The 23,783-nt window shown below is 39.3% G+C and overlaps 1 protein-coding gene across 4 annotated transcripts; it reads left to right on the forward strand.

Annotated features, from left to right (window-relative positions):
* The first annotated feature begins 1,341 nt into the window (after positions 1–1,341).
* HMGCR (3-hydroxy-3-methylglutaryl-CoA reductase) lies at positions 1,342–20,181 on the forward strand. 4 transcript variants are annotated; one of them, XM_039384559.1, is made up of 20 exons: positions 1,342–1,364; positions 4,735–4,930; positions 5,321–5,432; positions 6,010–6,097; positions 6,192–6,276; positions 7,787–7,892; positions 9,235–9,341; positions 9,735–9,851; positions 10,355–10,506; positions 11,360–11,604; positions 11,748–11,917; positions 12,377–12,571; positions 13,611–13,769; positions 13,903–14,060; positions 15,167–15,272; positions 16,213–16,383; positions 17,226–17,366; positions 17,490–17,648; positions 17,916–18,070; positions 18,219–20,181. In XM_039384559.1, the coding sequence occupies exons 2-20, from the start codon at positions 4,766–4,768 to the stop codon at positions 18,271–18,273; spliced, it is 2,646 nt and encodes an 881-aa protein (XP_039240493.1). In that variant the 5' UTR covers positions 1,342–1,364; positions 4,735–4,765; the 3' UTR covers positions 18,274–20,181. The 4 variants fall into 4 exon arrangements, with proteins under 4 accessions (XP_039240493.1, XP_027565813.1, XP_027565814.1 ...); XM_027710012.2 differs by lacking the exon at positions 1,342–1,364 and adding an exon at positions 1,684–1,745; XM_027710013.2 differs by lacking the exon at positions 1,342–1,364 and adding an exon at positions 1,900–2,111.
* Positions 20,182–23,783: the final 3,602 nt, after the last annotated feature.

Genomic DNA, 23,783 nt, shown 5'->3' on the forward strand with positions numbered 1-23,783 from the left:
TTGAGATAACCAAATTATTAGTTGACAATACTTTGACAGTATTTGCAGTAGCACTCTTCAGTGATCGTCTGTGAATCACATTTTCCTGAGGCAGAGCTGTTCTGGCTCTGCTTTACCTGCCATCTGCTTGGCAGTGGGGCAGTCTGCTCCCATACCTCTGTCAGCACAAGGCTGGGCTGCAGGCAGGCCACCACAAAGAGTTACAGATGTGAGAACTTAATGTCAGCACGTGTGGTGTCACACAGACTGCAAACCCCAAATCACTGCAGTGACTCCTGCTGCCAGTGAACTTGATGATAAAATTAGCATTTTTAGTACTCTCCAAATAGCGTTCATGGAAAATGTGGAAAACAGAGCTAAGATACTAAAGGTCATCTTAAATTATATATAATTTGCACATAGTTTTTGAATCTTTATACAAATTGTTATTATGCTTTGGCTTAGTCATATCCGTATGCAATTATAGCAATTGCTGTGCATGTTATCAAGTGAGTCCAGAAATCTCACTGATAATACTTTACAATTTTCAGCTAACAGAGGTGAGATACTGAAGAAAACATGTTAAGAAAGAAGCTGTCAGGAAAGATGGATACACAGTAGTATTATTAAGATATTTAAGAATTCCACTGAAGATGAGAACAAAAAGGCCATCTACATGTTAAAAGACTGAGCTGGCATGAATGATTTCGTCATTGATAACTACTCTGGGTGGAGTTCTTAGGAAACCTTTTCAAAAAGCTTCGTTTTTTGAGGATCACGTTGATGCTTCACAGCACAGCACCATGTGGAGCTAGTAGATATATTTCCAAATGAGGTGCCATATGTAAGAAGCAGCTTCGGGAAAGCCAGAGTGTGGATCATCTGCTTCAAAACCACTTGGTTTGTATTTGAACGTGTTAGCCGGCAAGCTCAGACGCAGAAACACGTAACGGCAGCGCCAGCCTGGAGTGCTGTCTTGCAGCGATCATAGTGTCCCACCCGACTCGGTGCCCAAAAAGAATCACAGAATTGTTAGGGCTGTAAGGGACCTCTGGAGACGATCTAGTCCAACCCCCCTGCCAAGGCAGGGTCACGTAGAGCAGGTTACATAAGCATGCATCCAGGTGGGTCTTTGAGAGCCTCCCAATAATTCATGAACCAAAAAAACGCACTTCCTCTCTGGCCGAAAGACACAAATACAAATATATTGCCTTTTATTTTTTTCTTTCTCCCCGAACGTCAGGGGCACCGCGGCTTCCCACAAGCAGGAGCTGGGCATTTCTGCGCGGACTCTTAGTGCCTCAGCGCAGCGCGGTGCCCCGGGCGGTACCAGCGGCGCGGGGGTGTTCGGGCAGCACCGCGGTCCCAGAGCACGGCGAAGCACGGTACGGGCCCGAGAGCGCCGGCACCGCTCCACTGGCCATGCAAATGAGCCGCTACGGCCGCCCAATTAGAGGACGCGGAGTGGGGAGCGCGGCGGCCCATTGGTGGGCGGCCCATGGCGCGATGGCGTGTTCGCCGCTCCTGATGGCGCGTGGGGCCGCGCGCCGCTGGCCGGGCCGTTGCCGCGGCGACGCGGCGGGTGACGCGAGGCGGGCGGGGCGGGGCGCGCGCTCGCGATTGGCCGCGCGATCGGGCGATGGCGGAGCCGGCGTGTCCTTGCGCGGCGGGGCGGGGCGGCAGGGCCGGGAGGGGACAGCGGGTGGGAGGCAGTGAGCTGCCACTGCGGCTGGGGCGCGGCGGTGAGCGGGGACCGCGGCGCGGCGGTGAGCGGGGGACCGGCGGGGCCGCGAGCGCGGGGTCGGCACACGGGCGCGCCGTGCCGGCGGGCGGGCGGGCGGGCTGCGGTTGCGGGCCGAGAGCGGCCGGGTGGCGGCCGTTCGGGGCAGGGAGGGCACCGTCGCCATCTCCGCCCGTCGGGAGCGGCGGCCGCCCCGCCTGGGCGCCGCCCTGGGCGCTGTGTGGGGGTCCCGGGGCCGCCTTGGCGCCCGCGGGCTGCGGTGCTGAGCCCCCCCAACTCTCGCCCGGTAGCTGCAGCTCTGGGCCTCTGAGGGGCTGCCTTCCCCCGCTGTGAACGCCGAAAGCGGTCCCGGGCAGCGCTGCAAGGTCTGTGCCCTGTGTCTGCGGTTCAGGTGAGCTCCGCACAAATTCTCGTTCGGCTGCTTTTGCCGCTGGATTCCTGTAGCTGTTGCTGAGTCAGCCCGCAACAAATGGGAAATTTGTGCTGATCTCATTGATGGTGTTGCAGAGGACTACTCTGAGCTTAGAGCTGGGTGACAAACCTTGGGTATTTAACAGACTAGTACAGTTACGTGATAGGTAATTGCTCTGAAGCATTACATACGACTGATCTAGTTTGCTTTTTACACTGGTTTGGAGGAGTTGCAGCTGGGTTTTGTTTGTATTTTGTGTTCTGTTTTGATTTCCCACGTCGAAAACAAAGGCAAGCGGGATTTATAAAGCACCCTTTTTGTACCACCATTTTGAAACTTAGCAGAATTACTTCAGTGTTAACTTTTGGGTTTATATTTAACGTTATGTCTTGCTAATTTCAAGCTATGAGTCAATGTAACTGTATAAATATTTCAAACAGAAATATGAGCTCATGTTATGCATTGACTTTTTTTTTTACGCCACTGTAATGCAGAATCAGTGTGTGTAATCATGAATATTTTCAAGAAAAGTCAACTGCATAGCAAAAACCACCATGTGCTTCAGGCAGGTTAAACTAACATGAAAGCTTTAAAGAATCCTTTTAGGTTAGGAGTTAGTATCATTCAGTTAACCCCAAGATCAGCCATGAGGCATCCTCTATTTCATAGCAGCAGTTAATAAAAAAACTAAGATATTATGGATAATTGTTTTCACAAATTAATTTATGCACTTTTTTCCTCTAATTGATTTATGTGAAGCCATTTTACTGTTTTTGTGTAGAAATGTGACAAATAATTTCTGAAAAAAGATTTTGAAATCTTTCTAGCCCTACTAGTTTATTTATTTTTTTCATGGCCAGATAATCATTCCAACTCTCAGAATTAGTTGTATTAGCTGTACTACTAGTACAACTCTGTAAAAGTCATGTAGTAACTACTAGTTCTGATTTTCCTGAAACAGAATGATATTCAAAAGTATTTATATTTTCAAAGAATGTTGTTTTGCCTTTCCTATTTTTTGTGTTGTTTTGAAATATTCAGCACTGAGGTATTTCTCTGGTAATGTTTTTCTAATTAAAAAATACCTTCCATTCTGCTGAGGAAAAATGATACCACTTTGGTACGGCTTGGTGGCAACATAAATTTACAAACCAGAATGTAGATTATGCTATAGAGGGAAAAAGAAGGGTTAACTACTTTATAAAGGAGATGTTTGCTTTTGGTTTTTAATTTTATTCTTAAGAAGCTTTCTGTCAGGAAATGAAATAGTTTGTTCATAAAGAAGGCAGTCCTCTCAATCGTTTTCTGCACTTGGTTCCATGAAGCACAAATGTCTGTCCACACCTTCCCTGTGGAAGGATAAAGAGAAATAGATCAGTGCTGTTGGTGCTCATGTGATTGAGATCAGCGCTGGTAGGAAACCAAGATGATTCTGGTGTCTTCAGGAACACTTAATCAGATAGTTTTGCCTTGTTATTTTCTTCATTGAATGGCAGCTTCATTTTTGATGTCTGAGCAAAATAAATAATACCAGAAGCCCAATGGATGGATTGTTACTTTTAAAGCAATGCAAAGGGATTTTTTTTAATCCACTTTGAAGTGGCAGTGTGTACAGCTCTCAGTCTTCTATGGAAATCTTTACAGTGCTAAGTTGGTACATGTAAATACTGAATTATAGATTGTCTCTGTTAACCAGACTACTATTAAGCATTTTTTTAACTTTATAATGCAGTTTTGTAAGGTGTTGTTTTTGTGTAATGAGAAAAGGAAACTCCAGTTATTAATGCATTTAAGAGAGAATGTTACCACATTTTGTTTCCTCGATAAACTTATGTAAAGGTACAACACACAGCAAATAGACTAGGATGGGGTCTGAAGGATGCGAAGAATGTCCATGTTTTTAGTTCTGTGAAACACAGCTGTGAGAATTTTTGGCAAATGTTTGTTATGGAAGCAAAGGGATGATGAAATGTACCAATAACCTGGGAATTAGTTATGGGTAGAAGATAACTATCACAGAATACTGTATGTGAGGACTTGCATGCTTGAGATGAAGAAGGAACACTTTTTTGAATGTAATTAATTTGTGTCACAGAATAATATTGAACAGAAAGTAGAGAAAATGCAGCCAGAGAGATAACATTGCAATTCTTGCTGTTGAGCATTACCAGTAATGGTTAATTGGTAATTTTTATGGTTCAGCAATACTTTTGATAGGAAGAATGAGTACAAAGAAGCAACAGAATTTGGTGAGTGCTTATATAGATGGTAAAAACAAGAAGTGAAAGGTGTATCGGAATTGTGCGATGCTGAGAGATGTGAGAGTAGTGAGGACTTAACAGCAAGACCTTGAAGAAACAGGGCAGATTTGTATTAAAAACACGTTGAGAAGGCAGGAGCAGATTGTATTATATTTTGGAATCTTAGAAATAGATGTGTTTTACATGGAAGGTTGAAAGGTGAAGATTACTTTCCTCACTTGTCTGTTACTTACATAGTTTTGCTTTTTTTTTCCTGGAAGATGACTTGCAGGAATGTGTAGATTTCTGTCTTTTCACTGAATGTCAGACTTGCTAACATGCAAAATATTCCTTTGTTACAGGATTGCTAAGTATAGAAGAACAGTCTTGAAAATGTTGTCCAGACTGTTTCGAATGCATGGCCTTTTTGTAGCCTCTCATCCATGGGAAGTCATTGTGGGAACAGTGACTCTTACCATCTGTATGATGTCTATGAAGATGTTCACTGGGAATGATAAGATCTGTGGCTGGAATTATGAGTGCCCCAAACTTGAAGAAGTAAGTATTTGAATTAATTTTATTGTACTTGGTGTTAATCAGTAGATCCAGGGTTTTCTGTAGAATAAGACGAGGGTGTGATGTATTAGGAGTAAAGTATCTATGCAGAAGCTTCTTTATTGCCTTATTTTTTAATTGTGGATATTAAAGTGGTATGCAAACAGTGATGCAGTACAGATGGGTTTCGTTAAACCTAACATTCATCTGCACAGTGTCTAGTGAACAAGGATTTTCATATTTTAGTTTTTTAAGACAAGACTATCAGTGATACTTATGTTATTCTAAAACTTCATTTTTAGTGCAGCTTCACAATGGAATCTTTTATTACTGAAACTTAAGAAGTTACTTCTTACTGTAAAAGCTAACTAAATTTCTTTGTGTTTCAAACAGGATGTTCTGAGCAGTGACATCATCATCCTGACAATCACACGCTGTATAGCAATCCTTTATATCTATTTCCAGTTTCAGAACCTAAGGCAGCTTGGATCAAAATACATTTTAGGTACTGTGTCTGACTTCTATATTTGCTGTATGCCTTTTAATTGTTGGTGGGTTTTTTTTACGTAAATTGGTAACAAATATTAACACTTTAATCCTTATGTTCAAGAAAGCATTATTTTAATTGTTTGTTACATAGCAGAAGACATGTTTTACATTTATCAAAGTGCTTTTTTTTTAATGAAAGGTTGTGAGATTATATAAACACTGGAAATTTAATTCTTAAAATAACTGTTGTGTGAATCACTTAAAGTTATAGAGCTGTTTAAGCCAGTTTTAATTTTACTTGAAATAAATTTAGAAGATTTATGGCTTTTATCTCTGAGTCTTTGAATGCAGTACAAATTTGAGTTTTAAATATCTATGAAAACAACATGTGCTTTTTGTATTTTGATTGTTTGTATTTTGAGTGCTGTTAATACACTCTGAGAGACAAGAATTCTCACGCATTTGTTATTATTGATCTAAAGGTGTGGTTTTTCTTTTTTTCCCTTTTTTTTCCTCCTCCTTATCTATCTCTCTCTCTCTCTCTCTCTCTCTCTCTGTACACCAAAAATTTCCTGTTCTCTTGTTTTTTAAAGGTATCGCTGGCCTCTTTACAATCTTCTCAAGTTTTGTTTTTAGTACAGTGGTAATTCACTTCTTGGATAAAGAATTGACAGGTTTAAAGTAAGTAATGAATTGTTATTCTTGATTTCTTTCTTGCTTTTTTTTCCTGTACAATAAACCTTGAAGTTTAACATATGCCTCTTTTTTTTTTCAGTGAAGCTTTACCATTCTTCCTGCTCCTGATTGATTTGTCAAGAGCAAGTGCATTAGCCAAATTTGCTCTCAGTTCCAACTCACAGGTCAGGGGGGTTCTTCTTGAGGGCTTTATTTGTTGGTTGGTGTTTTACTTTGTTGGGGCTTTTTTTGTTTTGCGATGGAGATTTTAAGTTTAATTTTCTAAACTGAACATTATCCCGTGGCTGAGGGTTAGAACTAGATGATCTCAAGGGTCCCTTCCAAGCCAAACCATTTTATAATTATAAGTGAATAATCCAGATGGAGAGACATACAGGCAAATACTGTCTTGGTGATATATAAATGTCAATAGGATCAGATTTTATCCAGATTCTGTGTTCTCTTGTCTTCCAGCCAGATCAGTGTTCAAGTGAGTAGTAACGCTGTTTAAATTAGTGTGCACAGTCATGTGCACTAAGTTAATTATGAGTGTGACTTTATAAAATCAAAACTTAAAACCAGCAGTGCTTACAGCTCTTCTAAGGAGGCTAATGTTCCTAGGCCAAAGTTTTCCCTAAAACAGTTACTGATATAAAAAAGTTAATTTTTAGGGCTCAGGAACAGTAGATAAAGAGACATGTAATTTTACAGTGCTTCTACTGGAAAAAAACATATTTCTAGACCAAATATTTAGCAGATAGAGCATATGTGCAGACAGGAATAGTCATGCTCTACTGCATTTAACGCAGCACAATAGGAGGGATTGACAGGACACTTTGCTTGTCATACCTAGTAATGTTTTTTTGCCAATACTCTTAAGTTCTGAAGTAAAAGTATACTTCTTGCAATTAATTTATACTTACAAAATACTGTATGTGGTCTTTGAGCATACTAATTGTGACAAAATATTGTCTATTATATTTTAATGTAGTATATATTATGCTGCACATTTTCTATATATGTAATATTGTTATAGTGCGTTCTATATTATTTGATGATAATTGCAAGTACAGAATTTTTTACTGATTTTCAAGAAAATATTTCACAAATATGTTTTTCCTACAGTTTTCTCCCCTTCTCACCCCAAAAACAACACCACCAGAAAAACAGCAGCAAACTCTAGAGTTTGCCATGCCTGCCTGCTGGAGGAAATCCCTTTCCCCCCAGGCAAAGTTTTAGTGGTTTTTGTGTGCTCTTTTCTATCAGCTGAGTCTAGAGAGTTAAATAGTAAAATAATAAAGTAATAGTAGTTAGGGTACAGATATGCGGTTCCAAGAAATTTTGAAATACCTTGACACAAGTGGCTTCTTAATGTCTTAAAATGTAGAAGTCTTATTCTGAATTTAGTGTAGAGTCTCTGCCTCATCAGTATTCTAAGCTTCTATAACACTGATGGACAAAGGTAGACAAATTAATCAAAATTAAATAACCTTCTGTGACTAAAAACTGTCGAAGTATGTTAACTTAGAAGAAATAGAATACATTTTCTATATGCTTTCTCATAGGAGTTCATTTTCAATATATGTTTTACAAGGCTTTATCAACATAATACTACTCAGTTTACTAATCACTTTATGTCATAAACCTAATTTCCTTTTTGTTTTCATGTTAATGGACAGAAATTTTTCTTTCTAGGATGAAGTAAGAGAAAATATTTCACGGGGGATGGCAATTTTAGGCCCTACATTTACGCTGGATGCACTTGTGGAGTGTCTTGTAATTGGTGTTGGTACCATGTCAGGTGAGCCATATAGTCTAAAAGTTCAAATATTTTCAGTTAAAAAAGACTATTTGAGAGATGTTGAGATATTGAGAGCTTTACATCATAGATGTTACCCATGAGAGTGGAGTGACCTAATCTCTTTATTTACCTTCCTAATTAGCCTATTTTACTAGTTTCTTGCTAGTATGAATAATATGTACATGTTAAACCAAAGTTTGAAATACAGATAATGGCTTTCCTTGACCATGGTACAGTAGGAATGGACTTCAGTGCAGCTGCTTTCATAAAATTAATATCTTCCTATTGTTCCCATCACTCCTGTTAACATCTTAGTGTCTCTTCTCTGGGCTGTCCCAGCAGGTCCGTGTCCTTGTCATGGTAGGGCACAGAGCTGGACGCAGCACTCCAGGTGGGGTCTTAGGAGACTGGAGTAGAGGGACAGAATCCCTTCCCTCAGCCTCCTGGCTGTGCTGCTTTTGATGCAGCCCAGGATATGGTTGGCATACTGGGCAGCACACTATGATCTTCATCAGTTCTGTGTGCAGTAGCAGTTGGTTTTCTGTTAAAAAGAGAATAGTTAAGTGTAGTAAGCAAAGGACTTTCACATGAAAATAACTAAATTCTTTGTAAAATAAATTGAGGTTCCATAGTTAAGACTAAAGTGGAGTTTTGCTTGCATGTTTATTTTTATATGTTGTTTTTAATGTGGCTTGGTTTGGTTTTTTTTCCCACCTGTTTCACATACTTTAAAGATATCTTCCAAAGCACTTGCTCTGCAACTTTTTGATCTTTCACAGTATTGTGTGTTAATAAGTTTTTCTCTTGTTTACATCTTAGGGAAAAAACCCATTTTGATGTTGCGTATAGTTCATTTTATACTGTTAGCTCTTTCATCTTTACTAAGGCAGTTCGGTAATGCATGTGCAGCATGGCTGTCTTTTTCTGGATACCAGACTTATTGAAGAGTAGGCAGTGTATATACTGTTTCATATTACCTGAACGCTTAATTGGCCATCTTTCAAAAAAGATTTAAATACATAATGTTGGCTACTTGTTCTTTGCTTAGGTAAGTAAGGAGTTTCAAGCTTTTAGTGTGAAGCTTTAAAATCTTGGTGAAATTTATTGTATACATTTAGAATGACATATTAAAATAAAGTTTTCTGTCAATACATAAACATATATTGTGCTTAGAATAAGCCAGTGCACAATAACTAGGGCTTAATGTGCTTGTTTTTCATTAATCTAGACAATGCCTTCTGTAATCTGCAATGTCAGTTTAGTGATTTCTTGCTTAGTTCTGCAGCACTTCTTCAATATAGCCCATTGCATATTCAAATGTAAAAAATGTCTTTTTATTTAGGTGTGCGGCAACTTGAAATTATGTGCTGCTTTGGCTGTATGTCTGTTCTTGCCAACTACTTTGTCTTCATGACCTTCTTTCCAGCTTGTGTGTCCTTGGTATTGGAGGTAAGACCAACTTCAAGACAACATCGAGCTTAGTATTCAGCCCCTGTGCTACTTATAGGCTATATATTTCATCACAGAGTTACATGACATGTTTGTCTTCCTTCACTGGTGAACTAGTGACAGTAACTTGTAAACGTCACTGTAAATGAGTCACACTCAACAGTAGGAGTTCTGATCTAAAGCAGAGTAAACAAATTACATTGTAAATTATTGTCTGTTCAGCATTTTTCACTATTGAAAGTCTTAACATTGTTTGGACAGTAGACTGTAGTCTGACTCTTTTGTTGGTAATTTCTCAACGATCAAATAAAAGTGCAGTGCTGAGGCTTATTTGTTGGTTCTTCTAATATGTACTATATATGACCCATTTTTAAATTATGTTATATTTTGCAGCTTTCAAGAGAGAGTCGTGAAGGGCGCCCTATATGGCAGCTCAGCCATTTTGCTCGTGTTCTGGAAGAAGAAGAGAATAAACCAAATCCTGTAACACAGAGGGTCAAAATGATTATGGTTTGTGGCTCTTTTGCACCTGTAGTTATGCAATCAGTGAGGTGTTCTGATGGAATGAATCAAGCTTTTGTTTCCCATAGACTCGTATTCTGCATCGCATTAGTTCAATTTACAGTGGTAGATTTTAATAACTTCTCCTGTATGTAACCCTATCATCTTCCTGCCTGTGCCATTTCTGTGCCAAACACTTGGGGCTTTTTATGTGTACAGTTCCCTCCCTCTTATCCTTCCAGTATCCTCACCTTCCTCTGCTTATTTCTTGAGCAAGGGGAAGAATGTGGGTGGGACACATCCAAAGCTACTGTACAACAGTGTTACCATAGGCCAAAAAGGCTGTTAATGAGAGGTGTAGAAAATCAGCTGTTAGCTTTAAACTTTTGAGGCATGGGGGGAAAAAAAGGCACAAAAAAACCCAAACAAAGAAAGGACAATATTTACTCTTAGTAGGCTAGATACCAAGTTACAGTTGAAAAATTAATATTTGGTTTTTGTTTTTGATACAGTCGCTGGGTTTGGTTCTCGTTCATGCCCACAGTCGTTGGATAGCGGAACCAGCTGCTCAAAACAGTACTGTAGAAAATTCGGTGGGATTGGATGAGAATGCACCAAAGAGAATTGAACCTAATGTTTCCCTGTGGCAGTTCTACCTATCTCGGTGGGTGACTTCACAGAGTGTGTTTCCTTGGCTGGGGTGTATCCTCTAATGAGCCAAACTCATTGTCCTAGAGCACAACACTTAAAAGAGTCACAGATCTGACCACTGTAGGACTTCCTGGAACTAGAGATGACATTTCAGAGGAAATGCTTCAATAATATGCCATTTGTCCAATCTCTTTGAAGTAGTCAAGAATATGATTGAGCCAGCTGTTCTGTATGCATCAAAGTGTTCTCTTTTCCACTAGCCCTGATACTTTTAAGAGTACACTAGAAAATAAATTTTTTAACTACACTAGGGTAATTATTTATGCAGAGCTTCTGACCATTCACACTTATGTGCAAAAAGTGCAAAAGCCATGCCACTGTGGCTTTTCCTTCAGCTCAGCTCAAGTTAGTGGCACGTGTGATTTCATGTTACTTCTGAAAACTCAGAACTCTCTGTTTTAGGTGGGATTTTTTTCCCCTCTTAGCAGTTCATCTTGCATCATAGTAGTCATTATCGGTAAAGGATGATAAATGAAACTATCCTGTCATTAGGGAATAGGATTTACATCAATTTGATGTAACTGTTACTGCATCTTTTACAGTCATTTTCTTATTGGGACTGCTTTTTAGTCAGATTTAGGTTACTCTTTAATGACATCTGAAAATTTTTGTGTTGTTAATAACATGAAGAATTATTTCTCTACCCTAACCTAGTGTACTTAGATGTCCTGGTAGAAAATATCTTTTGACTGGAATTTCTGTAGCTGTAAATTATGGTGAAATAATTACTCTTTGTATGTCAGAATGCTGTTATAAAAAATGAATTGTATGTACTGTGTATTTACTTTCTGATCGGTCTCTTTTAGAATGGCCAGTATGGATATTGAGCAAGTAATCACTCTTGGATTAGCCCTTCTCCTTGCCGTCAAATACATTTTCTTTGAGCAAGCAGAGACTGAATCTACCCTCTCACTGAAGAATCCCATAACATCTCCTGTGATGGTCCAGAAAAAGGTCCCTGAGAATTGTTGCAGGAAGCAATCTGTACTTCTGAAAAACAATCAGAAATCTAACACAGTGGAAGAAGCTTTCATTCCCAAAGATGGAAATGGTAGGTAATTCTTATCATTTTGAAGTCTGAACCTATTCATAAATATTAGGAATAAATAGTGAAATCTGTTGTAACATGTTGTATTTAGTACCAAAACTTAAGTATTTTGTAAACCAGAGTTCCTTTTAATTGTCTTTGTGCAGCTGAAGTCATAAAACCTGTATTAGAGTCATCAACCAAGGCTACATTTGTAGTTGGCAGTTGCAGCCCTGTGGAAACTTCTTCGCTTGTTAATGAAAAAGAGGAAGAAATTGAGTTACCTAAAGAGCCACGTTCTATTGAGGAATGTGTTCGTATACTTGGAAATGCACAGGTATGGCAAAATAAATTTTTTCTCTTTTATTTAACCTCTACTGCAATGGCTGATTTAAGAATTCTTAAGAGTTCATTTTGCAGCTTTTACGTGTTCCCACTGGTTGTAGTGTCATTCTCCAGAAAATTACATTACATTAATAACTTGGGAGTGCATGGGAGCCACAACTAAAACAAAACCCTTTAGTGCGTTATTTCACCTTAAGTCAGTTGAGATGGAAGGGAGGAGGGATTGTCATTCATTGAAGCTTCCTCATGTGCATATGTAGGTGGGTGTCTGATCATAAAAGTTTTTGATCACATCCTGGCCTACTGTAAAACCTAATGTTGGCAGTTGACTCCTGTAGTTGTATTCAGATAATATCAAAGGAAAGTTGTTACCCTTTTTTGTTTGGAAACATTAAAAAGGATTTTCACCAAGAGAATCTATATTTTCTCTCTCCTTCTTTTATATTTCCAGGAAGGAGCAAAATTTCTAACCGATGCTGAGGTTATCAGCTTAGTTAATGCTAAGCATATTCCTGCATACAAACTGGAAACCCTGATGGAAACTCAGGAGCGAGGTGTGTCCATTCGCAGACAGATGTTATCCAAGAAACTCCCTGAACCTTCATCTTTGCAATATCTTCCTTATAGGAATTATAATTATTCTTTGGTAAGTAAAAGGTAGACAAGCAAAACTCATTGTAAAACGATTTTCCAAACACATGAACAAGTCCAGAGGAAAACCACTAAGTTGATCAGCGAGCTGGAACACCTCTTCTGAGAGGACAGGCTGAGAGAGTTGGGGTTGTTGATCCTGGAAAAGAGAAGGCTTTAGGATGACTTTATAACGCCTTCCAGTATGAAGGGGGCCTACCTACGAGAGAGCTGGAGAGGGACTTTTCACAAGGGCATGTAGTGACAGGACAAGGGACCTTAAGCTGAAGGAGGGTATAGGGTGTTAGAAAGAAATTCTTTATTGTGAGGGTGCTGGACACTGGACTAGGTTGCCCAGAGAGGTTGTGGACTCCCCATCCCTGGAGATGTTCAAGACCAGGTTGGGTGGGGCTCTGAGTAACCTGGTCTAGTGGAAGGTGTCCCAGGAGGGGTTAGAGCTGGATGGTCTTCGTGGTCCCTTCCAATTCAAACCGAAGTCTGTGATCCTGTGAAATAAATACGCAGTGATACACGTGAATTAACAATGAGCTTGGTCAAAACTGATGTAGAAGGAAAAATAAAAAGGCAAACATAAACTTCCTTTTATTGCTCTTGATGTTTCTAAACACCACCTAGGGAGGTGGGTGAATTTTGCAGGCTATCCAAAAAATATTTCCTATCAAAGTATGCAGCTGCTTTATCTCAGAAATGCAGAATTCTACTAATACTGAGCTATAGTTCAGCTGAATAATACTGCTTTGAGCTCAAAACTGAAGATTATTTAAAATTAATTTAACAATACAAGGGTTTTTTTAATAGCATTTAAGACTCTGTAAAATTCAGTACATCTACCTACACTTGAACACTATTAGCTGTTGACAGCTGTAGCTGTTAACTTCTTGAGGTGGGAATTAGTTGCTTTATGGGTAGGTTTGTGGTTTTTTTACTAAGATACGTTGTTGTAGTCAGGTACATATGTCAGGCATAGTATGTGGCATGCTGTACTGTACCACTGCCGTGTAACCTTAATGATTGTTTTGTATGTTTTTTTTAAGGTTATGGGAGCTTGCTGTGAAAACGTGATTGGATATATGCCTATTCCTGTAGGTGTAGCAGGACCACTGTTTTTGGATAACAAAGAGTTTCAGGTGCCAATGGCAACAACAGAAGGATGTCTTGTAGCAAGCACAAACAGAGGATGTAGAGCAATATGTGTAAGTATTGTTTGACTAGAAAAACTTCCTATGTTATAAAATGTACTTGGGGTTATATAACGCATATTTTTGACTTCCTAAACCCTAAAATTTCGGTAATCTTACTGTGTTTCCCTTCTGCTTTGGTTATTAGCTTGGTGGAGGAGCAAGTAGCCGCATTCTTGCAGATGGGATGACTCGAGGACCTGTTGTAAGGCTGCCCACTGCCTGCGAGGCTGCAGAGGTGAAGGTTTGGCTTGAGAGCCCTGAAGGCTTTAAAATAATGAAGGAAGCTTTTGACAGCACAAGTAGGTTAGTACAATGGCTATTCCAGCTTCATTGCCCAACATAAGACTTCTGTGAATGATAGAAAACTCCTAATTGGTTTTTTTTTTGAGTTCTGCAATACAGGAAATTACATCTTCATTTTTACTATCCTGTGTAGTATGTATCTAAGAGAACAAAAGTCACTCTGCCTCCATACCGAAGTTGCAATCAATAAACATCATTCAATGATAATGGTGAACACCTATATTTTAGCAAAAAATACATTCACACTGTGTAACACTTAGTAGAATATTAATTTGTCTAATCATTTAAAAAAACTTTGCATAAGCTTGTTTTGATATTTAGTAGTTACTACGCAAAAAACCCCTCAAAGTTTGGTATTTAACCTTTCAGATGATACGACTAATATTGATAACTAATCTATGAGGTTCCAGAGAATACAAGATAAACTAATGCTAGAAATGAAATGCTAAAAAATGTAAACCAATACTAAGAATAAGTCTGTTTTAAGCCCTGGAGTTTTTTCTAAGGCTTATGATTACCTGCTTGCTTTAGGAAGATTCAGAGAGAGATTTCCTCACCTGTTTTGTTTCTTGAAAGTGTCAGGCGAGTATATGACAGGCCTGACACTGTATTTCGGCCAGAACGAACTCATGCTGCTTTTAAAATGCAGTATTTCCTGGGTTTTGTGTGACTTTTAGGGCTTACTCTGTTGAAGATAAGTATGCCTTTTGCCTTGCAGTAAAACTGACAGCAGAATTTCTGAAGGCCTTGTTGTTAGTTTATAACTGGTAGACAGATGTTTTAAGGAGTACAAATGAATTGGATTGGTTAACACCTCAGATTACTTCATTTCATGAAGTCCAGTGGTAGAAAACATAAAAAGGCGGTGTACACTTTTACAGTGAATGTTTTTATAGTATTTACCTGAGAAAACACCATCACTGGAGGTGCTAAAGAAACAACTGGATGTGGCACTTGGTCCTGTGGGTTGAGTTAACAAGGTAGTGCTCTGTCAGAGGCTGGACTTGTTGACCTTAAAGGTCTTTTCCAACATCAATAATTCAGTGATTCTGTATTGCAATGATTTACTGTCATTTTGCCACTTAAAACTTATCTTTTTCTTGCAGGTTTGCCCGCCTGCAAAAACTTCTCATCAGTTTGGCTGGTCGTAACCTTTATATCCGTTTTCAGTCTGGAACAGGGGATGCAATGGGAATGAATATGATTTCAAAAGTAAGGACCAATTCTCTTAAGCATTTTTGATAAATGTGTATTTCTTTTAAAAGTAAAGATAGCCTATTAATCTGTGACTGACTTCTGAAAGACAGACAAGACATAATGCTGTTTGCAGTGCTATGAAATAATGCCAGTGTTTGTCAAGTGTAAACAAGAATAGGATGAAAATGATGAAAGAAAAAAGTAACTTTGTATTCTAATTTTTTTTTTCAATTATGTAAAGGAAGTATTTTTGATATAGGGAAGTTAAGCTGGTTGCTCTGTTGCTTTGAGCCAAAAATTTTATCTAGCAGTAATTCATCTGTTACTGTGTTTATCACTTCCTTCTAAGTACAGGGTTAGGAGTGTGGTGAATAGTGGCAGAGGGATGTTCTCTAGTTTTGTTTGGTTGGGGTTTTTTTTTATGCAAACATGGAAAAACGTGGTCCATGGATTGTTGGGATGCCTTGAGCTATTTGAAATTAATAGTCTTAGACTTACATTTTATATGGAATAGGCAATCATAGTCATTACATAAGTGGATCTGGTCAAAAACAAGTCCTAATGTAACAGATTTCCTACTGATTACCCATAGGGAAGCTCTTTCCACTATCCACAGTTAATTAATTTAATGGCTGTAGTGTTTCACTGGGTTCATGTTGTATCTTCAGTATGGTACCATATGCCCATGCACCTAGAATATATCCAGGGAGTCCATATATATTGGGAAGAACCAGTTATTCCTCATATAATTCCCAAAATGGTTAGAAAAAAGTCAAAATAGTTTGGATTTTTTCTCTCCCGTTTCATGTTTCTTTGTGAAATTATATTCTTTTTTTCCACTGTAATTGATTATCTGATTAGACTTAATCTAATCTTACTGTTCCACTGTCCCTGGGTAGCTTATTTTGCAACCATAATGATAAACCTAGCCTACTACCTGTTTTGCTCCTAACAGGGTACTGAAAAAGCACTGGCAAGGCTGAATGAAGAATTTCCTGACCTTCAGGTTATAGCTATTAGTGGTAACTATTGTACAGACAAAAAACCGGCTGCTATAAACTGGATAGAAGGAAGAGGGAAGTCTGTTGTCTGTGAAGCAGTCATTCCAGCCAAGGTTGTTAGAGAAGTAAGTGTCTGCTCTCTTGTTTATAAAAATACATACATTTTGCAAAACTGCAAAACTTTTGTAATGGGCCTGGATAGTTTTAGGTAAATTTGGGAATTTTTTCCTCGACCCCCAGACCTGTACATCATTACATTTACTGACATTGAACTCCAGTACGTAAGTGTTATTTTTTTTTTTCTCAGTGTTGCAGACTTTGTGCAGATCTGTGTTACCACTTCTTATTCCTGTTATGGAGGAATATCTTAAATTTTGCTCACAACACTCTCTCTTTTGACCCTCTTTGGTCATTTTTATATTAAATTCAGTGTAAATCTCTTACTTGAAGGTTTCAGAATACAATCAGTATAGTGTAAATGTGCCACTTAATTTTATATTACTGTGCATAATGTTTATTTGCCCATGTATCACAGTGTTTTCTGTTGAAACTCTTGAGTTTGGCTCCATAGTCTTACACAAAGCAAAATTGGGAAGAGTTGAGAGTCTGGAGCAACTTGACAGGAATGTTGCTATTGTGTCATGGTGAATTAATGGGATATTTCTGCCAAGTTCATTTTGTTCATTTTATTCTGAATATAAATGAGAATTTGAAATAGAGTAGATAGCTATGAGCTTTTCTCAAAGGCCTATGCAAGTCCAAACCCTTAGCACTGACTTTTCCATTGTTACTGGAACATCCTGCATTTAAAAGTCTCCTTTGGAACAAAAATAAAAGTTAGGATAATGATTGAGTCACATTCCATATAGAAGCAAACAAGGGGTGAGGGCTTATTAACCATAAATAGAGTATTTCTACTCCTGCTTAAGGAATGGGGTAGTCAAAATGTATCTATCTCTTTGTCTAGGTATTGAAAACAACTACAGAAGCTCTAGTTGAAGTCAATATAAACAAAAATCTGGTGGGGTCTGCGATGGCTGGAAGCATAGGTGGCTACAATGCACATGCAGCAAACATTGTGACAGCCATCTACATTGCCTGTGGTCAGGTAGGTTTGTTTTACACCAACTCAGGTTTTTTTTTTACTGAACTCAGATTAGTTCAGTAATTCTCAATCAAACACTTACTCGAGCATCTCGAATTTGTTTTGTTTCTCCTTCCTGATCCAAAGGATGCTGCACAGAATGTGGGCAGCTCTAACTGCATCACTCTGATGGAGCGCACTGGTTCCACCAACGAAGACCTGTACATCAGCTGCACGATGCCTTCCATAGAAATAGGGACTGTTGGCGGAGGCACCAACTTGCTCCCGCAGCAGGCCTGTTTGCAGGTAAAATTCAGAAAGCTCAAATCAACATAGCTTCTTCAATTAAAGCTCACTTTCATGTGATGTCCAAGTAATGTTGCGGGAATGGGGCCCCTTGAAACTTGCTGTATCTTCCATGAAAATTCAGAATTGTCTAATGAATTGTTTTCATATAGCCAGTTCTAAGGTTAGACATTTATAACATCAGAGGGACTTAAAGCTAGTAATTTGGAAGTTCATACTAAATTTAGCATAAATTGACAGCATAATATTGCCTGCATTTCTCTGCAGATGTTAGGGGTTCAAGGTGCCAGCCAAGATAACCCTGGTGAAAATGCCCGTCAGCTTGCTAAAATTGTCTGTGCTACAGTGATGGCAGGGGAATTATCACTAATGGCAGCTCTGGCAGCTGGGCATCTAGTCAAAAGCCACATGATCCACAACAGGTAAAAAATGGAAAAATTCTTGAATTTTGTGCTGTTTTTCCCTTCTCATAAATACATGAGATTCAGTGATGATTACATGAATAACTGCAACACATAAGAGCAGTGTAACATTTTAACTATCTAATTAGTTATCTTACTGTTTTATTAGGTCAAAAATAAATCTACAGGATCTTAAAGGAACCTGCACTAAGAAGGCAGCTTGAATACTTTAAAATGGCTTTGAAATGAAGAATTTTTCTAATAACTGACAAGGAGCACAGGGGAAAAAATAACCAAAATCTGTGAAGTTTAGAATGAAGATTGTCTTCAACTCAATAATGTCTGTGTAAGATAAACTAAGAGATCAACAGACTTACGTGAGACTGTTTACACCTTTGACCTTCTTCAGTGGCTAGTGATGACTTCATGACTGAAATTCTGTCAGATGTCTTGAACATGGCTTTGGAATTCTTAATCTTACACATCATTTTTTAAAGGGTCAGTCTTAGGTTTTTACAGGTTGAGATTATTTTGCTTACCAAGGTCCTGGTACTTACTAAGCTGAAAAGTGATGTTATGCACTTTGGGTGTTTAAAACAAAAAAACAAAAAAAGTTGGTGTAAACTTGGCTTTAATGCACAGGCCCTTGCCATTTTATTTTCTGGTTAGACAAGCATGTTTTTTTAAGTCATGGCAAGCCTCATCACTTTCTATGAACTCCTAGTTTTAGTTTTGTTCACATGTAAAACAGGTCTTAGGCTATCAGTTTAATTGAATGATACTAGTTTTATAGAAATCTGTCTATATATATAGTACTTAATTTGCTGCTGCTTCAGCTAAGCAGTGTTCAATATTTTAACTCTACAATTTAGGTTATTCCTTTATGTAAAACTTGTGATCTGTAAAGTTCTGAACCGTTAAGCATAATTTGTACTGAAGTAGGAAAAAACAGTGTCTTCAACTGTTTTGTTGCTTTGTTCAGGTAGAAAAATGAAACTGGTAAGTCAAAAACAGTTACCTGTCAGACAAGGCAGGTTCTTAAGTAAATGCTGTTTCTCAAACTTTGACAGGAGTGCATTCAAACGCATCAAAACCAGATGTTTACACTTAGTTTAGAAGAAGTCTCTTTAGGAATATACAAACACATTGTGTACCTTATGTTGGGGATTTTTTTTATACAGTGTCACTTATTCCCCAGGAATAGGTGTGTATCCACTGTTTAAGCTGAAGTAAAATGAAGCCAGAAAATCACACTGTTCTTAAAAAAAAAAAGTAGTTTTTTTTTTTTATTATTATGTTTCAATTCCCTTTTAAACTTTCTTTTTAAGGGGGGAGTATTTATTTTAAGAAGAAACCTTACCCTTTTTTCAATGAAAATTACTAATTAAGGAAATTCAATGAAATGACATGTTAATGTAACAAGCAGTTTTTTTAATAAAATACTGTACTTGGACCAGTGAAGCAGTCTCAGGTGTTCTTACTGTAATAAAGAAAACCCGGGTTTATTCTGGTTTGATTCATCTTTGAGAATATTCCTAAATGCATTGCCCTGCCTAGTTAGTCACAGAAGAAAAATTATTGATATGCTTGATTTTTTTTTTTTTTTTAATTTTTTGTTTGTTTGTTTGGGCTTTTTTTTTTAAGTTTTTGTGGAGTGAATCAGTGGACTGGACTGGGTTTCCTACAGCATCATTCCTAAAGGGGTGACTAGCAGAGGTGCTCTTCTAATGTGCAAATTTGATGTAAATCATGGGTTGCTTTGTCAAATCAACACATTAATATCCATTGTAATGAGCTCATATAGCTGATGTGCAGGCATGAAGCCATACTACATGCTAGATATGTTATGATGGCATGTAAATATTAAATACCATGAATGTTTATCTTCTTGCATTTTGTTGCTAATAGCTACTATTTTTATTTAAGGAAAGCTGGAAATATATTGTTTCTTTGTTCATTCAGTGATCTTATTTAAAGTAACACTGTTCTGGCAATAAATGGTGGTTCAGTGTTCATTTTGGTGGATTTAACTGACATTCTGTCTTGCAGAATTAACTTTTTGTATTATTACTAAATTGTGTACATTTTGGTACAGAACTACTTTTTCAGTGTCAGTAAAACCATGGAAAAGACATCTGCTTACTTGTGATATTTTAAGCTTACTTCACAACTTAGTGACATACAAACTAAATTAAGAAGGTTAAGGAAGATATGATTGGTGTACAGTGCTAAACACAGCAGGGCTGTGACATGTTCTCATGTATTCTCCTCAGAGCTGAGTGAGGCAGTTTGTCCAAGGGGAGAGCTAACTCACTGCAGCATTAGAGATGCCTCTTGCTGGAGCCTACTTCCTCCCTCTTTTCCTCACTTGCAGTGCAGCTCCCATCCTTGATCTCAGTCATATTCAGCAGTCTCAGATGTGCTTTTTCAGTCTCTGCAGCCATATGGGTTTTGTACCAGAGGCATCTGGTACAAAACGACCATTTCAAACGTCATTAAGTTTAGGGAACTGAATGAGTCTCATTCCCCTGCATACACCATAGTAGAGTGTTTCAACATCACTGCAAATCTGTGTGCAATTTTAGTACAAGAAACCATCTTACACTGTTTGTTTTGTGTCCTTGGCAAAACCAAACCACCTGTCTGGAATCAAATTTCTGGAGTTGCTGTGACTTAAATACCGTACTATTACAATTGATATAGTTTCCCAAATATTTTAAAACCCTAGGAAAAAAACCAGTAAACGTAGTGTGTTTGGTAACGCTTTGCTTCTCTGTTTACCTAGATTACCTCCTCTCTCCTTCATGTCCTGAATCTGCTGGTATTTACGTTCCCTTGTAACACACCAGTCCTTTCCTACTGCCTGGTGTGGAAGTTTTGGAGCTGTGAGGCTGCAAGCACTGCAGCCCCAGCTGTTTCTAACCACATACTTGTTGCCCACTTTGATTTCCCTCAGCTGGTGTAAGACCTCACCAGTGAACAGCGTGTTACTGAATCTTCATGACAGAAGAAGCGGCTCCTGTGCCTGTGGCACAGGGATGCACACCAACATTGCTGCATTCCGAGCACAGCTGTGATTCCAGGAGATGGGATGGGGCCCTGCAGCACAGGCCCTAGCACAGGTGTTCTTGGCAGGCACTCCAGTTCCCAGAAAAGAGCATGGCTGGGAGACCACTTGCTTTCTCATAGGAGCATGCAAGTACATCTGGGCTCTGGGTGTGTCCGTGCACAGACACTGTTTGGACAATTTTCATCCTTGGTGTGACCCTTGCTCATAAGGTGAATACAGCTGTGGTGAGTGGGCTGTCTTCCTACTACTCCCAACTGCCTTCTGGGGTCCTGTGAGAGCTCTTACTGCTACTCATAGTGCTTTTCAGGTACCTTATCATCTCTCTTTTGGGACACCACTTACTATTTTTGGGGTGTTGTCCTCTTTTCTTTGGCTTTAGTGAGGGAAGGTTTACACTGCACAGTGATATCTGCTGAAACAAGATGATGGTTTGGGATCCTCTCTGTTGCCTCAGGGGAAGCTTGTGTTCCTCTCAGGTCCACCTTGCCTGACACACAATGCAATGACAGTGCTGTGCATCCAGTGCCACTCTTAGTACTGACAATTCTGTACCTTCTCTTCCTGCTCAGAGATGACTGCTGGCCTGTGGGAAGGAGAAGCCCTGCCTCCAAAGCTAACCTGATCTCTACAGAGCTCCAGGTCTTTTGCAAATTACCCAGTGATGCATCTTCACTACTGGTTTATCTTCAGTCTGCTTTCAGGGAACTCTGGGGGTTTTAGCTGTTGCTCACCCCCATCCCAGCAAGACAGAGGAGAGCATCAGCAGGGCAAAAGTGAGAAAACTCATAGATTGAGATAAAGACTGTTTAATAGGAAAATGAAGCTTCACATGGAAAGCAAAATATAAAGTTTATTCCCATCAGCAGGCAGACCCTCCACACACCATCAGTTACTTGGTAGGACAAATGCCATAAACACCAGTTCCCCCCTTCTCATATTTTTCCCAGAGCTTTTAGTGCTCGGCACAATGCCATACGGTATGGAATATCTCAGTGGTCAGTCAGGATCAGATGTGACCCCCTGTGTTCCCTCACAGCCTCTAGCCCACCTGCAGCCTACTCACTGGCCAACAGGTGCAGGGCTGAAATAAGCACAAAAAAGAAAACATTGGTGCTGGGCAAACTGCTCAGCAACAACCAAAATGCTGCTATGTAACCAGTGCTGTTAGTCTCATCCAGAACACAGCCCTGTACAGGCTACTATGGAGACAACTAATTCCATTCCAGCCACAGCCTGTACAAAAATAGAAAATATAGATCTTGGCGCTAGTATCCACAACAGCTGAGATCCACAACAGCCGAGTAAAGACCAGCTCTTAGAATCACAGAGTGGTTTGGGTTGGAAGGGACCTTAAAGATCATCTAGTTCCAACCCCCCTGCCATGGGCAGGAACATCTTCCGTAGACCAGAGAATCACAGAGTTGTTTAAGTTGGAATAGACCTTTAGGATCATCAAGTCCAACTGTAACCTAACACTGCCGATTACACAGGCTGAAAAGGCATCAGCCTAATGGACCTGATGGTTCTTTCTTCCCATCATGTGGCCCATATGTGGCACACAGTGAAGACATAATTATGCAGCTTTCCTCCTCTCCCTGCATCCTCCTGGAGGCCTCTCCCATGGACACAGTGCACTAGACACAGCCTGTGTGTCAGCAGGAGCCAGCCCTTTATCCTTTCTCCTTGCAGCTCATACTAGGCAGCAGTAGCAGAATGGAAAGCATTTCTTTGTTTATCAACCACCCAAAACATCAGGTTGCTCAAAGCCCCATCAAACCTGGCCTTGAACACTTTCAACTACAACTTCTCTCTTCCAGTATGAGCAGCCTGATAGTAAATAATTCCTTCCTTAGCCACTTTATTCTTCTGGAGAAGAATTTTACAAGGTCAGTCCATTTTCACAAACTGTAACACCAGGATGAAATTAACCATGCCATAAAAATTAAGCCAACTACCAGTCTCTCCTAGAACCACCGAGTGAAGGACCAGACTTAGGCAAGTCTATCATGCTCAGTGCAAGTCTAAGCACATGAGTTTGTAGCTTCTAGCTCTCCACCTGGTTTGCCAAATTGCTTCCTACTTCCCCTTAATGAACCATTGGTCTCCAAGACAAATGGAAGTCAATCCTGTAATGTGTGTATGCCATAGGCTGCCATCATCGATCCAGAATCTCAGAAAAGTGGTCTTCCAAGGAGTCAGTCACCATGTAAAGCTGCCCAGAAAATCTTCACCCTCAAAACCACTTGGCAATACTGCAACCTTCCTCTACCCAGCACTGATTACTCCAACAGTGTTTTGCCCACAAGCCACAACCAGCCAAAGCCTCCTATATACACTGTCCAAGGGTGCATGTGCTACCAAGGGTGAAAACCCTTTGAAAAAGGTCCAGTTTAACAACTCTAAAAGTTAAAATTAGTTCTACTTTTCTGAACACTGGGAAAATGAGCAGGTCTATCAGGAGCACATTGCTGTTTGGTAGAGTTTCTGGCTAAACAGAATTGTACTTTTTGAGAAATAATCTTGGTTTCCCCATATGGAAATTGTTTTGGGGTAAGTCTAAAGGGTTGAACATTCACTAAATAAATTTTCTCACAGCAGTCTCTCTTAATATTTAACAATGACCATTTAAAATCCAGGGAACAGAATTACATAATATAGAAAACT

Source organism: Pipra filicauda, unplaced genomic scaffold (assembly GCF_003945595.2).
Source record: "Pipra filicauda isolate LSUMZ 115617 unplaced genomic scaffold, ASM394559v2 scaffold35_size7292922_pilon, whole genome shotgun sequence".
NCBI classification, from domain to species: domain Eukaryota; kingdom Metazoa; phylum Chordata; class Aves; order Passeriformes; family Pipridae; genus Pipra; species Pipra filicauda.